This window comes from Rhinoderma darwinii, chromosome 7 (assembly GCF_050947455.1).
Source record: "Rhinoderma darwinii isolate aRhiDar2 chromosome 7, aRhiDar2.hap1, whole genome shotgun sequence".
NCBI lineage: Eukaryota > Metazoa > Chordata > Amphibia > Anura > Rhinodermatidae > Rhinoderma > Rhinoderma darwinii.
In genome coordinates, this window is record NC_134693.1 from 103,989,223 (window position 1) to 104,002,907 (window position 13,685).

The window sequence follows — 13,685 nt, forward strand, 5'->3', positions numbered from 1 at the left end:
GGTCTCTGCAAAACATAGCCTGGCTTTGATGTTTTTCTTTGTTAGAAAAGGCTTTAGTCTTGCCACCCTACCCAGACATATGAAGAAAACGGGAGATTGCGGTCACATGCACTACACACACAGTACCTGCCAGAAAGTCCTGCAGCTCCTTTAATGTTGCTGTTGGCCTCTTGGCAGCCTCATGGACCAATGTTTGTCTTGTCTGTGGTCCATGGTATATCTAATGCCTATAATGCCTTGGAAATTTTTGTTACCCTTCTCCTGACGGATGCCTTTCAACAATCAGATCCCTTTGATGTGTGGATACATCGCATGCAACAAAGAAAATATGTCAAAGAAAATCTCAATAGAACAGCTGAACTTTATATGGGGTTACTCAGAATCACTTTAAATAATGGTAGCTGTGTACTGACTACTATTTAACATGTTTGAATGTGATTGAGTAATTCTGAACACAACCACATCCCCAATTACAAGAGGGTGTTCACACTTATGCAACCACTTTATTTTTGTTTTTTATTTTTCCCCTCTAAATGATTTCAGTTTGTTTTTCAATGGGTCACATTAAAGGTGGAAAAAGTTCTGAAATTATTCATCTTGTACGGACTTTGTTACATGACAAAAACGTGGCATTTTAACAGTGGTGTGTATACTTTTTAGATCTACTCTACGTAATGGTGATTTTGTGGGCACAGAAGCTGTGGCTGATAGCTGGGCTCCTGCTGCAACGGATGGGATTGGAGAATTGACCACGGCATTTAATTCCTTAAAGTGTAGCTAAATGTTTGACAAACTTCTGACATGTCAGAAGTTTGGATTGGTGGGGGTTCGAGCACTGAGACCCCCACCAATCTCTAAAACAAAGCAGCTGAAGCGCTCAGCCGCTTCAGGTCTGTTCGGCTTTTTACTCTTCAGGAGCAAAAGATTTATCATAATTATTTACGTCACAAACTAGCGTAAGTTATGGCACAACTGTACACTTGCAATCCCGTCTCAGACAGCCAAAAATCAGCAAAATGTATTAACCTGTTCCAGCACCACGATGTACTGTTGTGTCGTGGTGGGGGAGTTGATGTTTGGAGCAGGCATACCTGCAGAGTCCGCTCCGTATGCAGCGGGCGTCAGCTGCGTTTCACAGCTGACACCTGGGACTAACGGGCAGGAACAGCAGTCGCGCTGTTCCTGGCTGTTTAACCCCTTAGATGCTGGGATCAAGCACGATTGCAGCATCTAAGACGTTAGAAACAGGGGGACACCCTCCTCTGACAGCTCAAAATAAGCCCTCATACCGCCGGATCGCCTTAAAAATAAAAAATAAAGTTATGGCTCTCAGAATTAGGCGACAAAACACAAATTTTATTTTTAACAATTAGTTTCTTCCTTGAAAAAATAGTAAAACATTTAAAAAAAATATATATATAAATTTGGTATCGCCGTATTCATATTGACCGGTAGAATAAAGCCAACATGCCATTTTTACTGTACGCTGAAAGCCATAAAAACTTAACCGCTCAAATATCGAGGAATCAGTTTTTTTCCTATTCCACCCCACAAATAATATTTTCCCAGGTTCCCAATACATTATATGTAGAGATGAGCGAACCGGGACAACCGAACCCGGTTTCGGTCCGAACATCGCGAAATGTTCGGTTCGCAGCGAATCCGAACTTCACCGGGTTCGGCCGAACACGTTTTGACCGAACCCGGGCGGGCAGAAAAAACATTACAAAAATATTATACTAATCGGCAGCCACTTGTCCCTATCAATCACTGATAGAGAAAAGAGGCTGCTGATTAAAAATAAAATAAAAAGCATTTCATACGTACCCGGTCGTTGTCTTGGTGATGAGTCCCTCTTCTTCCTCCAGTCCGACCTTCTTTCCTGACGCGGCAGCCTGTGACTGACTGCAGCGGCAGCCTGTGACTGGCTGCAGCGGCCGCGGCAGCCTGTGACTGGCTGCAGCGGCCGCGGCAGCCTGTGACTGGCTGCAGCGGCCGCGGCAGCCTGTGACTGGCTGCAGCGGCCGCGGCAGCCTGTGACTGGCTGCAGCGGCCGCGGCAGCCTGTGACTGGCTGCAGTGGCCGCGGCAGCCTGTGATTGGATGCAGCGGCCGCCTGTGATCGGATGCAGCAGCCGCGGCAGCCTGTGATCGGATGCAGAGGCGGTCACGTGACGTGCGTGACCGCCACTACAGCCTGTGATTGGCTGCAGCGGCGACATGGATGAAACGTCATCGCTGGAGGCCGGACAGGAGGAATGTAAGTTTGAACGTATTTATATATATTTTATTACAATAAAATTGTATTTTCCGCGCGCCGAGCATGGTACTGTCAAGGTTGCTGAAAGAGTTAGTGCAGCCCATTAACTCTTTCAGCACCCTGGACAGTACCATGCTCGGCGCACGGAAATTACAGGTTCGGTCAGAACTAGTTCGGTCCGAATCGAACTTTTTCGTGAAATTCGGCGAACCAGCCGAACCGAACTTTTCATAAGTTCGCTCATCTCTAATTATATGGTACAATAAATAGTGCAGTGAAAAACAAGCCCTCTATGGCTTTAAGCGACAGAAAAATAAAGTTATGGCTTTTGGAAGGTGAGGAGGAAAAAATGAAAATGAAAATCCAGAAAACGTTTGTGATGGGAAGGGGTTAAGAGGTGTGTACCTCTTAATATAGTTGCCGCATTTACCGTTACCATATATTAGTATACATACTTATATTAGTCTTAATTAATCTTATAGTCACCAGAGTACCGTTTATAAAGTTACCCATTTTAGGTCTCTTATATGGGTTCAAATGGACCCAGGGTTAAATTAGTCAGTGCAATATTCAGCTCCTAGGTCGGAATTAGGTTCCTAATCCTTGGTTTTAATCTATCTGCCCACTGCAGAAAATGTATTACCTAGGAAAGATCTGCCAGCTTTATATCACATACTGAACTAAGGGCCGCTATTAATACCCCAAGTGTACTGGGACAAAGGCCTTTCTCAAGACCTACTTTGGAAAAACCTAGGGTAAATGTGTTCTTTCTAAAACCCCATTGTTCTCATCGCACCAGGAGATTTTATTGTATTAATGACATTATTTGATAATCCTTTTCCCCCATATTTTCCTTTCGTCATCCAGGCAGCCAAGTATAACCTTTGCACCGGAGTCACTGGGCTCCAAGTCAATGTCCACAGATCTTCCAAGGCTAGGTTTTTTTAGGATCAGGAACCAGGATTTTTCTGTCCAACAAGGGGCCACCACTAGCTGAACCTTCCTTAGGACTTTTGAAATCAAGTCCCATTTTTGAGCCAGAGCATCTACTCCCAGGGAATTTTCTTTGGAGTTTAGAGAAAAGTTGTTTTCCAGCTATGCATTGTAATTTATGGTTGACTGACATGTTGTAGTAGGAATAAGGCATAAACACCCCTTGTTTGACATTACCAGTAGGACTTATTGTCTCCATTTTGAACTTTATTAGGAAATTTAAGGTTTATTATGAGGCGAATCTTTCAATTTAATGACTAAGAATATGGTGGAATAGAAGAACCCTCTCCCCATTCTTGTGCAGGGACTTGTAACAATACCTGCATCTTTAGTAGATCCAAAACTATTGAACAAAAAAAAAATCCCTAACCTTTCCAATCTACTCTTGGAATTACGAAAGGGAAAATGATAGGATTTGGAATTAGAACAAAAATTTATTTTAAACTTTCTTTTCTTCTGGAAATGTAGGTGTGTTTTTTTTTAAATTCAGCAGGCTTTCATCAAAATAGTTTCCAGATTCGGCCCAAACAAGTATTCAATACGAAAAGGGTTACCCCCGCAGCTTAACCTAAGGGTATGTTCACACTACAGCGTCCGTAACGGCCGAAATTACAGCCGCAACGGCATGTGCAGGCGCTTGAACGCCGCGTCCATTACGGACGTAATTGGCGCTGCTTTTCATTGGAGTCAATGAATAACGGCTCCAATTACGTCCAAAGAAGTGACAGGACACTTCTTTGACGCGGGCGTCTTTTTTATGCCCCGCCTTTTGACAGCAGGGCGTAAAAAAAATGACCGTCTGAACAGAACATCGTAAGACCCATTCAAATGAATGGGCAGATGTTTGCCGACGCTATTGAGGCGCATTTTCGGAAGTAATTTGGGGCTAAAACGCCCGAATTACGTCCGTAAATAGTGTGTGTGAACATACCCTTAGAAGCCACATCTCCTGACCAAGAATTGAAGGGGTTTCCAGTAATAAGAAATTGATGACCTGACCTCAAGATAGGCCATTAATATCTGATCAGTGGGGAACCGACTCATGCGAGCGCTGCTTCCCCTTCACTTCTGTCACTGCTCATACTGTGAATCGCCGACACACTTGTAGCGGCGGTTCACAGTATTTACAGCCATTCACTTGAATGGGAGAAGGCTGTGAATACTGTGAACCTACGCTACAAGTGTGTTGGCGATTCAAAGTATGAGCAGGTAAGGAATGAAGGGGAAGCAGCGCTCGAATGAGCTCCGTGGCCCTTTCAAAACAGCTGAACGTCGGGTACCTTGAGTCGGACCGCCACCGATCAGATCATGAGGATAGGCCATCAATTTCCTGACTCTTGACTGAAAAACCCCTTTAAGCTATAATGCCAAGAAAAAAAAAAATCTTCCAGATCACCAGTGTCTGCCCGGGTTCCATGCAAAGACCCCGCTCAGGCCCCATGCACACGACCGTAAAAATTCTCCGTAATTGCGGACCGTGATACAGTCCACAATTATAGAACCATTCAGATAGAACTGTGTCGGTAATTACGGAGCATGTCAGTTTTTTAGTCTTTTACAGGCCGTACTCCCATACAAGAATAGGACAGGTTCTCTAATAATTTTTTCAGCATGGACACCCATCCGTAAAAATACGGAATGGTGTCCGTGGCCTATAGAAATGAATGGGTCCGTAATTACAGATGAAAAATGCGATCGTGTGCAGGGGGCCTAAAATAAAAGAAAATATGGTCCAGCGATCCACTTGACAATATTTGGACTTTATTAGAAAAGTATTTCATAAATCAACAGGCATGGTAAAGTTTAGAAACGAGGGCGCTGAATTCTCAGATGACGCTTCGAAAATCTAACGCTTTAAAAAAAATAAGGAGAGGAGTCTATTATCTGGTCATCGGCCGAAATTTCATGGAGGTAGAATTCCAATTAGGAAAAACAATTTTTTTTTACATTTTACGATTAAGGTAGTTTCGACATTAGGCTTAGGGCACGTCCCCACCGTGCGGAATTGCCACGTTTCTTCCGGCCGGAATTTCGTACGGGGAAAAAAAAAAAAGCAGTAGCAGCATAGTGGATGAGATTTAACATATCTCATCCACATGCTGCGTAAAAATTCAGAGCAGAAATTGACCTGCGGTACGTATTTTTCGGATGGCAGCATGTCAATTCCTGCTGCGGAAAGTGGCCAGAATTGCTGCGTTTTTCAGAGGAGATGTCTCCATCTCCTAACATTGTGAAAAAAGCATCAAAATACGCACCATTTTCTGCCGTAAAAACTGTAGGAAATGGTGCGTTTTTACCGCAGCGGAATGTCTGCCTTTTTCAACGGAATTGCTGTAGAAATTTTTTAGTAGCCATCGTGGACTTAAATAATTGATCTGTATCTTCTGACGCAAAAAAAAATAAAAAATTGTGAGTCAAAGGATTCTTCCTCACTTTCACAATATCTCGTATGATAGAGGACATTTCCTCCTCTTCCTCAGATGAGCATGACAAACTGACCACCTCTTTTTTCAATTTACAACTAGAAGTACTGGCTCCAGACACAGATGTTTTTATTTTTCCATTAAGCCAGGATCACACACAGAGTGTTAATGCAGTTTTTAGCACAGTTTACCACGCGGTATACGTTTATTTTGCGGGCTCCCACAGGATTGAATAGCAAAGGAAACCATGTTATTCCATTCTAAAAAAAAAAACATAAAACGTTATACTGATATATACCAGCCCGATGGAGGCTAAGAGGACACTTTTTTGGCCTCCGTCAGGCTAATGGAGCCCTATGGACACGTTTAGCGTGTACGTAGGGAGCTTACCCAACGAACACGCTAAACGTAGGGCCCAAACGTGATGTGAACAGGACCTTACTTACCAGACCTCAGATCGGAGGACATCACTGCTTTGAATCGGTCACCAAACTGAAGTATGACCAGGAGCCAATAGAGAGTGACTGCCCTCAGCATCTCCAATCACCGCTGCGGCCCGTCCAATACCTAGCAGAGAAGAAGTAGCTGCATGCGAGAGGCCACCACTGATGACATCACCCACCGGAGCCAACTTGAATTTCACCTCTGGCTGAACTCATTTGCCCAAAGCAAGCCCAGCAAAATAGCGCCTTCTTCTGCCTTACTACCACGGAAAGGACAGGAAGACACTGGAACGGTGATGGAGAATGATGGAGAATGAGGACCCTCTGTTACTGCCTCTTGTCCCTGCCTGGTGAGAGGAGGATTATCTGATGTGGTGCGGTCGTGAGGAGGAAAAATGGGTTTTCTAAACCTGACAAACGGTTCAAGTTACAATTTACGCCTACTGTGGCATAACCTATATGTATTTATATGCATTTTTTGCAGTGCGGAAGAGGTGTGGCTTTGAACTGTACCACTTTTGGTACGTCTGAATGGACTCTACAGGTATCATATAACCATAGGTTAGGCTGGATGTATTGACAATTTTATGAAGTTACAGTTATGCAATTTTTTTAACAAATCTCATACACGATCATTCACCGAGTGCAGCCATTTTTCACATCATACTTAAAGTGTTTGTCTGGTTTCAGCAAATAAAATTTTATTTTTTTGTATTATGAAAAGCTATACAATTTTCCAATATACTTTCTGTATCAATCCGAAACGGTTTACAAGATCTCTGCTTGCGGTCATTCAACAGAAACCTCCAATGTTTACTTCCAGTGGATAGAAATCTGTCCTGGTCATGTGATGGTCACACAGCTGCACGGCTCAGATCTGCGTCCTGTAACAAGCCGTCTAGCTGTGTGTCCATCACATGACCAGAATAGATTTTTAGCCACCCTTAGGCCGGATTCACACGAGCGTATCTCACGTCCGTTACGCTCGTTAAAACAACAGACATCACACGGCCCTATGCAATTCAATGGGGCCATTAAGTGTTTTTCACGCAGCATGTCCGCTGCATGAAACTCACTGCATGTCCTATTCTTGTGTGTTATTTGAGCATCACGCACCTATTGAAGTCAATGTGTGCATGAAAAAAAAATGGGCAGCACACGGACGTTATCCGTGTGCTGTCCGTGTTTTTCACGCACCAGTTGCTAAAGAAATGATGAGGAAAAAATAAAACACCTTCAGTTTCTTTTGCGGACGTAAAAAATGTGTGACATACGCGCGTAAAAAAACGCAAACGTGCACCGTACACGGATGCCACTCGGAACTGCAACGCAGGAAAAACACTGCATTTTTTACGCACGCAAAATGGATACGTTCGTGTGAATAAGACCTTAGGATAAGTTCACACAGAGTGGACACGCTACTTAAAGGTACACAGCGTATGCGCCCTAGCAGCCGCAGGTAATTTCGGCCAAGAAACCGCACCAAATAGTGGTGCACTTTTTCGCCCGAAATGTCCGCTGCGGGAATAAAAAAAAAAAAAGTGCATACTTACCCTCTGATGTTTTGTCGACTGGCCTCCTGGGATGACGTTTCATCCCATGTGACTGCTGCAGCGGTCACATGGGATGAAACGTCATCCCAGGAGGCCGGCCCGCAGAACGTCAGAGAGTAAGTATAAGGTTTTTTTATTTTGCCGAGTTGCGATTTTTGCAGTGTAATCGCTGGGATTCCGCCACAAAAGTCGCAACACTAGACTGTTGCAGGTTTTAGATCCACATTGAATTCAATGGGGAAAACCTGCAACAAAACACTGGTGATTTCGCAACCACAATTGACATGCTGCGGCTTAAAAACCGCACCGCAGGTCAATTTGCATGTGGAATCTCCGCATATCATGTACGCAGCGTGTGGATGAGATTTCTTGAAAGGTCATCCACTCCTCTTCTACTGTATTATGCTGCGGATTTGCTGCAACAAAATACGTTGTGGAAAATCTGCAGTGTTTACACCACGCGTGGACTAGCCTTTAGTATACGTTTGTTTTTTTCCTGAGTTGAGATTTTTGCGGCGGAAGCGCAGCTTTTCCGCCCCAAAAATCGCAACATTTGGTATTCGTTGCGGGTTTTACCTCCTCATTAAATTCAATGGGGAAAACCTGCGACAAAAAAGCAGCGATTACGCAAATACAATTAACATGCTGCAGAGTAAAAAGAAAAACGCACCGCAGGTCAATTTCTGAGCCTTTTTTCCTGCTTATTTACGCAGCGTGTGGATGAGATTTGTTCAAATCTCATCCACTCTAATGCTACGGATTTTCTGCGCTAAATCCGTTGCGGAAAATTTGCAGTATTTATGCTATGTGTGTACACGGTCTTAGGCCTGGTTTACACGAGCGCGTGCGTTTTGCACACACAAAAAACGCAGCGTTTTGCCTGCGCAAAAAGGCACATAACCGCTCCGTGTGTCATCAGCGTGTGATGCGCGGCTGCGTGATTTTCGCGCAGCCGCCATCATTATGACACTCCGTTTGGATGTTTGTAGACAGAAAAGCACGTGGTGCTTTTCTGTTTACATTCAGAGTTTGACAGCTGTTGCGCGAATCACGCAGTTCGCACGGAAGTGCTTCCGTGCTGCATGCGTGGTTTTCACGCACCCAATGACTTCAATGGGTGCGTGATGCGCAAACAGCGCACAAAGAAAGGACATGTCGTGAGTTTTTTTCAGCGGACTCACGGACTGTCTGCATGCCCCCATAGACTAATATAGGTGCGTACGACACGCGTGAAAAGCACGCGTGAAAAGCACGCACGTATATCACGCTCGTGTAAACGAGGCCTTACAGTCAGGACATACAAAACTTTCTTACATGCACCCTATGACAATTCTGCCTCAATTTGAAGATGATCAGTGAGTGTGTATGAGGGGATGTTTAGGGGATTCCTGGAAGAACGCGCCTTTATGTCAAGTCCAGGAAGTGTTGTCATGTGTTTTAGAGTGGACATTGTGCATTCAGAACACGTTGTGGATGGGATGTAACGGAGAAAGTAACAAACTCCTTGCCCTCTGCATGATCGCTGCCCCCTTCCCTGATTTTAGCCTTTGGGCCACTATTACTATGAAGTATGGTGCCCCTTTAATACCAATGGGGGGGGGGGGATATCAACAGGTTTCCGTTGCGCTAAAATTTGAAACTTTTAAATTTTCTCGCCACTTTCCACATATATATTTTCCAGCGTAAGTTAGTTTGATGTGCCTGCCTTAATATATTTCCCCCATTGATTATAATGGAGAAGGGGATGAACATAAGCAATTAACTGCTGCTACATCTTCTGTATGGAGTACGGGACGGAACTCACCAGCTACAAGGCACTTGGCTGCCAGCTTCACCATGGCTCCAGCGCTGTCTTACCACCAGATACCGGCACCTTTCTTGCTGCTTTTCTTAATATCTTTGTAAGTTGTGATTTATGATACCGACAACACACCCGATGGACTAATCTACTCCAGATACTAAAAGCAGAGACGCTCTAGCTACCATAGCAACAAAAACGAGGGTTTAAAGACCTTTGATGACGTCATGGCCATGTGATCAGTCACATGTGTAGGAGGAGTCAGGCTCTGGACTGAGCTTTTCAACGAGGTAAATGCAAGTGTAGTGGGTAAAGAACCTTTGGTGATGTCAAGACCATGTGATCATCAATGGAATGTGTGGGAGGAGCTATGCTCTGTTGTAGTGATATAGTAGTGAAATGGAAACTTCAGTAAAACAGGATTTTATTCTTCATGAGAAGTGGTTATATGCTGTGTCATGTATTGTGATGATAAGACTGTGCTGTATCACAACTATGTATATGTCAAATGCTTGCAGCAGAGCTGTGTGTGTACTCAGTGTGCAGCAGAGCTGTGTGTGTAATGTGTGTGCAATAGAGCTGTGTATAGGGTCATCCTGGGAAGCTATATGTTTGTGATGGGCATGTGTGATTTGTATACGCATCTGTGTACTGGACATACAGCAGGGGGGGGGGGGTGTGTGTGTGTGTGTTTACCTGTAATAGGCAAGCAGCATAGCCACGTGTAAAGAGCCTCGTAGATGTGTCCGCACTTATGTAAATTTGTTATTAAATAGAGTAGATTTAATTGAGTAGATTTCCCATTATATCAATTCAGTACAATATCGCGATATGCTAGCGCAACCCTTGGCCGGCTGCAACTCACATCACAACCACTGGGTGGCCACACAGCATAGACATCTTGTGGGAGGGATTCATGTACCATCAAAAAAGCATCTTGTAGGCCAATTCTATTATTGATGTGTTGATGGGTAGTTTTGACAATCTTTTTGCAGAAAGAATTTTCCCAATATAGGCTTCCAATTTTGGTTGGTGCATACTGAGCAACTTTTGAGAAGTGATAACTGGGAGATCCCTAGAAGGGATGTATTAAGTGGCACAAGAAGCGCAACATTTTTTTTATTTTACATATGCCCGCTCATTTTTTCTAAGGCTATATCGTCCTTTAAAAGTTGTACTGAGTTAGAATACATTTAGATAATATTGTATTCTATAGAAGGCCAAAAGTATTTACTTGACTGGCATTGCCAGATTTCGCGTGATAAAGTACCAATATGTGAGCGGTACCTCCAGCTTAATTTATCGACTGATAAACCCATTTGATGCAATAGTTGTGGTCTTCTACCAACCTATTAATAACTTACAGTGATTTTGCAGTAATCACACACATTGTTAGAAGCTGTGTGAGTGTGATAAAATGAAAGCTTTCTATTCCTCTGTTAGTTTTGTGCATAACTTTATCGCCCATGAGATGAGGGCCCGTGGATAAAGAAGCTTTGTCACCAAGGCATTTGACATAGGGCTATACCATGGAGCCGAGTCTGATAGGCCCGCATGTATTCACCCTTTAACCCTTATACATGGATATGGACTTCACTGCTGGGGAACACCAGGTTGCTACCCCCAGAGTAGTCTCCTTAGGTGACGAACAACGTAAATAGGTGCAGTACTAAATCAATAGACAGTATACAGGTATAGCAAAGATCAGGGTAGGCGGCCAGTGGCGGATCATCATTAGGGCAGTTCGGGAGGCCGCCTGGGCCCCAAGGCTCCCAGGGGGCCCATGGCCACCTGAACCGCACCTAACCGCACGAGCCCCTTCATGGCCAGTGGTGTCGCTAGCACAGGAGGGGGCCTTGGTGCTAGTCCTCAGGATGTAGATACAAATGAATACTATTGGCATCAGGCTACGTTAGGCCTGCAGCCTATAAGGCTATGGGAAGATTCCCTGCGCAGGTCGGTATGATGACGTCACTGTATCACGCTGGTCTGCGCATGCATCCCGACTGGAGCCTGTGCAGCGCTCTGTCCATTGCGGAAACAGGGCAAGGTAAGTACAATATAGTCACATAGTCACATAGTTAGTACGGTTGAAAAAAGACACATGTCCATCAAGTTCAACCAAGGGTCGGGAAAAGGGAAGGTAAAAATTTCTACACATAGGAGCTAATATTTTTTTGTTCTAGGAAATTATCTAAGCCTTTTTTAAAGCGATCTACTGTCCCTGTTGTGACCAGCTCCTGTGGTGACTATTCCATAGATTCACAGTTCTCACAGTAAAGAAGGCTTGTCGTCTCTGCAGGTTGAACCTTTTTTTTCTCCAGACGGAGAGTTGTTTTTTGAGGGGGTTTTGCATGGAACAAGATTTCACCATATTTTTTGTATGTGCCATTAGTATATTTATATGTTAATCATGTCCCCCCTTAGTTGTCTTTTTTCAAGGCTAAATAAGTTTAATTCTTTTAATCTTTCCTCATAACATAGATTCTCCATGCCCCTTATTAGCTTCGTTTCTCTTTGTATTTTTTCCAATCCCAGGGCATCCTTTCTATGAACTGGAGCCCAGAACTGAACTGCATATTCTAGATGAGGCCTCACTAATGCTTTGTAAAGTGGTAATATTACATCCCTGTCCGGCGAGTCCATGCCTCTTTTAATACACGACAATATCTTGCTGGCCTTTGAAGCAGCTGATTGACATTGAATGTTGTTATTTAGTTTATGATTTACAAGTACACCCAGATCCTTCTCAACAAGTGTAGCTCCCCCTAGGACATATGATGCCTGCAGGTTGTTGGTACCCAGATGCATAACTTTACATTTATCTATGTTAAACTTAATTTGCCAAGTGGACGCCCAAAAACTTAGTTTGTTTAAATCTGCTTGCAATTCACGAACATCTTCCATAGACTGAAGATTCCTACATAGCTTGGTGTCATCTGCAAAAATAGAAATAGTGCTATTAATCCCATCCTCTATATCATTAATAAATAAGTTGAATAAAATATTCCCATGCGTATTTTATATTTGTTTAGGACTGTACCAATTCCCGTCCCGGTGTCCTTTCGCAATAAATTACAAACTATATTGAATAAATATACCTGGAATGGGCGGAGGGCTCGAATAAACTGCTCAACGTTATCTAAACCAACTGATAGCGGGGGGATGGGTGCTCCTGATCTTAAAAAATATAATTATGCCACCGTGTTGGACCAACTAAAATTTTGGTGGCCTTCAACCTCGCAGAAGCGATGGGCTTCTATAGAGATGACGCTTTTAGGGGGCCCTTTAATATCTCTTTTACACACCCAAACAGCCACCCCTGTCTGTATGCTGCCACATGTAACTTTACATTTATCTACATTGAACTTAATTTGCCAACTGGATGCCCAAACACTTAGTTTGTTTAAATCCGCTTGCAATTCACGAACAACTTCCATAGACTGAACTATATTACATAGCTTGGTGTCATCTGCAAAAATAGAAATAGTGCTTTTAATCCCAACCTCTATATCATTAATAAATAAGTTGAATAATAGTGGTCCCAGCACTGAACCCTGGGGTACACCACTTATAACCGAGGACCATTCAGAGTAGGAATCATTGACCACAGCTCTCTGGATACGGTCCTTGAGCCAATTCTGAATCCAATTACAAGCTATATTTTCTAAACCTATAGTCCTTAATTTACCCATTAGACGTCTATGATGGACAGTGCCAAATGCCTTTGCAAAGTCCAAACACACTATATCCACAGCGGCCCCTCTGTCTAGGCTTCTGCTCACCTCTTCATAAAAACATATCAGGTTGGTTTGACAACTTCTGTCCTTAGTAAAACCGTGCTGGCTGTCACTTATAATACTATTTTTTGTCACTGTATATAGTCCCTCAATAGCCCCTCAAACATTTTCCCCACGATGGATGTTAAGCTTACTGGTCTATAATCACCCGGGGAAGATCCAGAGCCCTATTTGAAAATAGGCATCACATTTGCCCTGCGCCAGTCCCTTTGCACTATACCAGTCACTAGAGAATCTCTGAATATTATGAAGAGGGGGACTGAAATAACGGAACTAAGTTCTGCAAGAACTCTACGGTGTAACCCATCTGGTCCCGGGGCCTTGTGTACATTTATTTAATTTAATTTAGCTTGGACCATATAGACATCCAATTCAGTATCTCAACTGATATAATAACAGCACTGGCACCGGCTACA

At 43.5% G+C, this 13,685-nt stretch overlaps 1 protein-coding gene across 3 annotated transcripts in view; it reads right to left on the reverse strand.

Moving 5' to 3' along the window:
* The window catches only part of IFT27 (intraflagellar transport 27), a 47,263-nt gene extending 37,537 nt beyond the window's left edge, over positions 1–9,726 (reverse strand). Inside the window, exon 1 of one of the 3 annotated variants that reach the window (XM_075832327.1) lies at positions 9,476–9,722. In XM_075832327.1, coding sequence (XP_075688442.1) covers positions 9,476–9,509 — 34 coding nt within the window. In that variant the 5' untranslated portion in view covers positions 9,510–9,722. Of the gene's footprint in view, positions 1–9,475 lie in introns of all 3 variants that reach the window. The other 2 variants (XM_075832326.1, XM_075832325.1) reach the window with 2 other exon arrangements.
* Between the last annotated feature and the right edge of the window lie 3,959 nt (positions 9,727–13,685).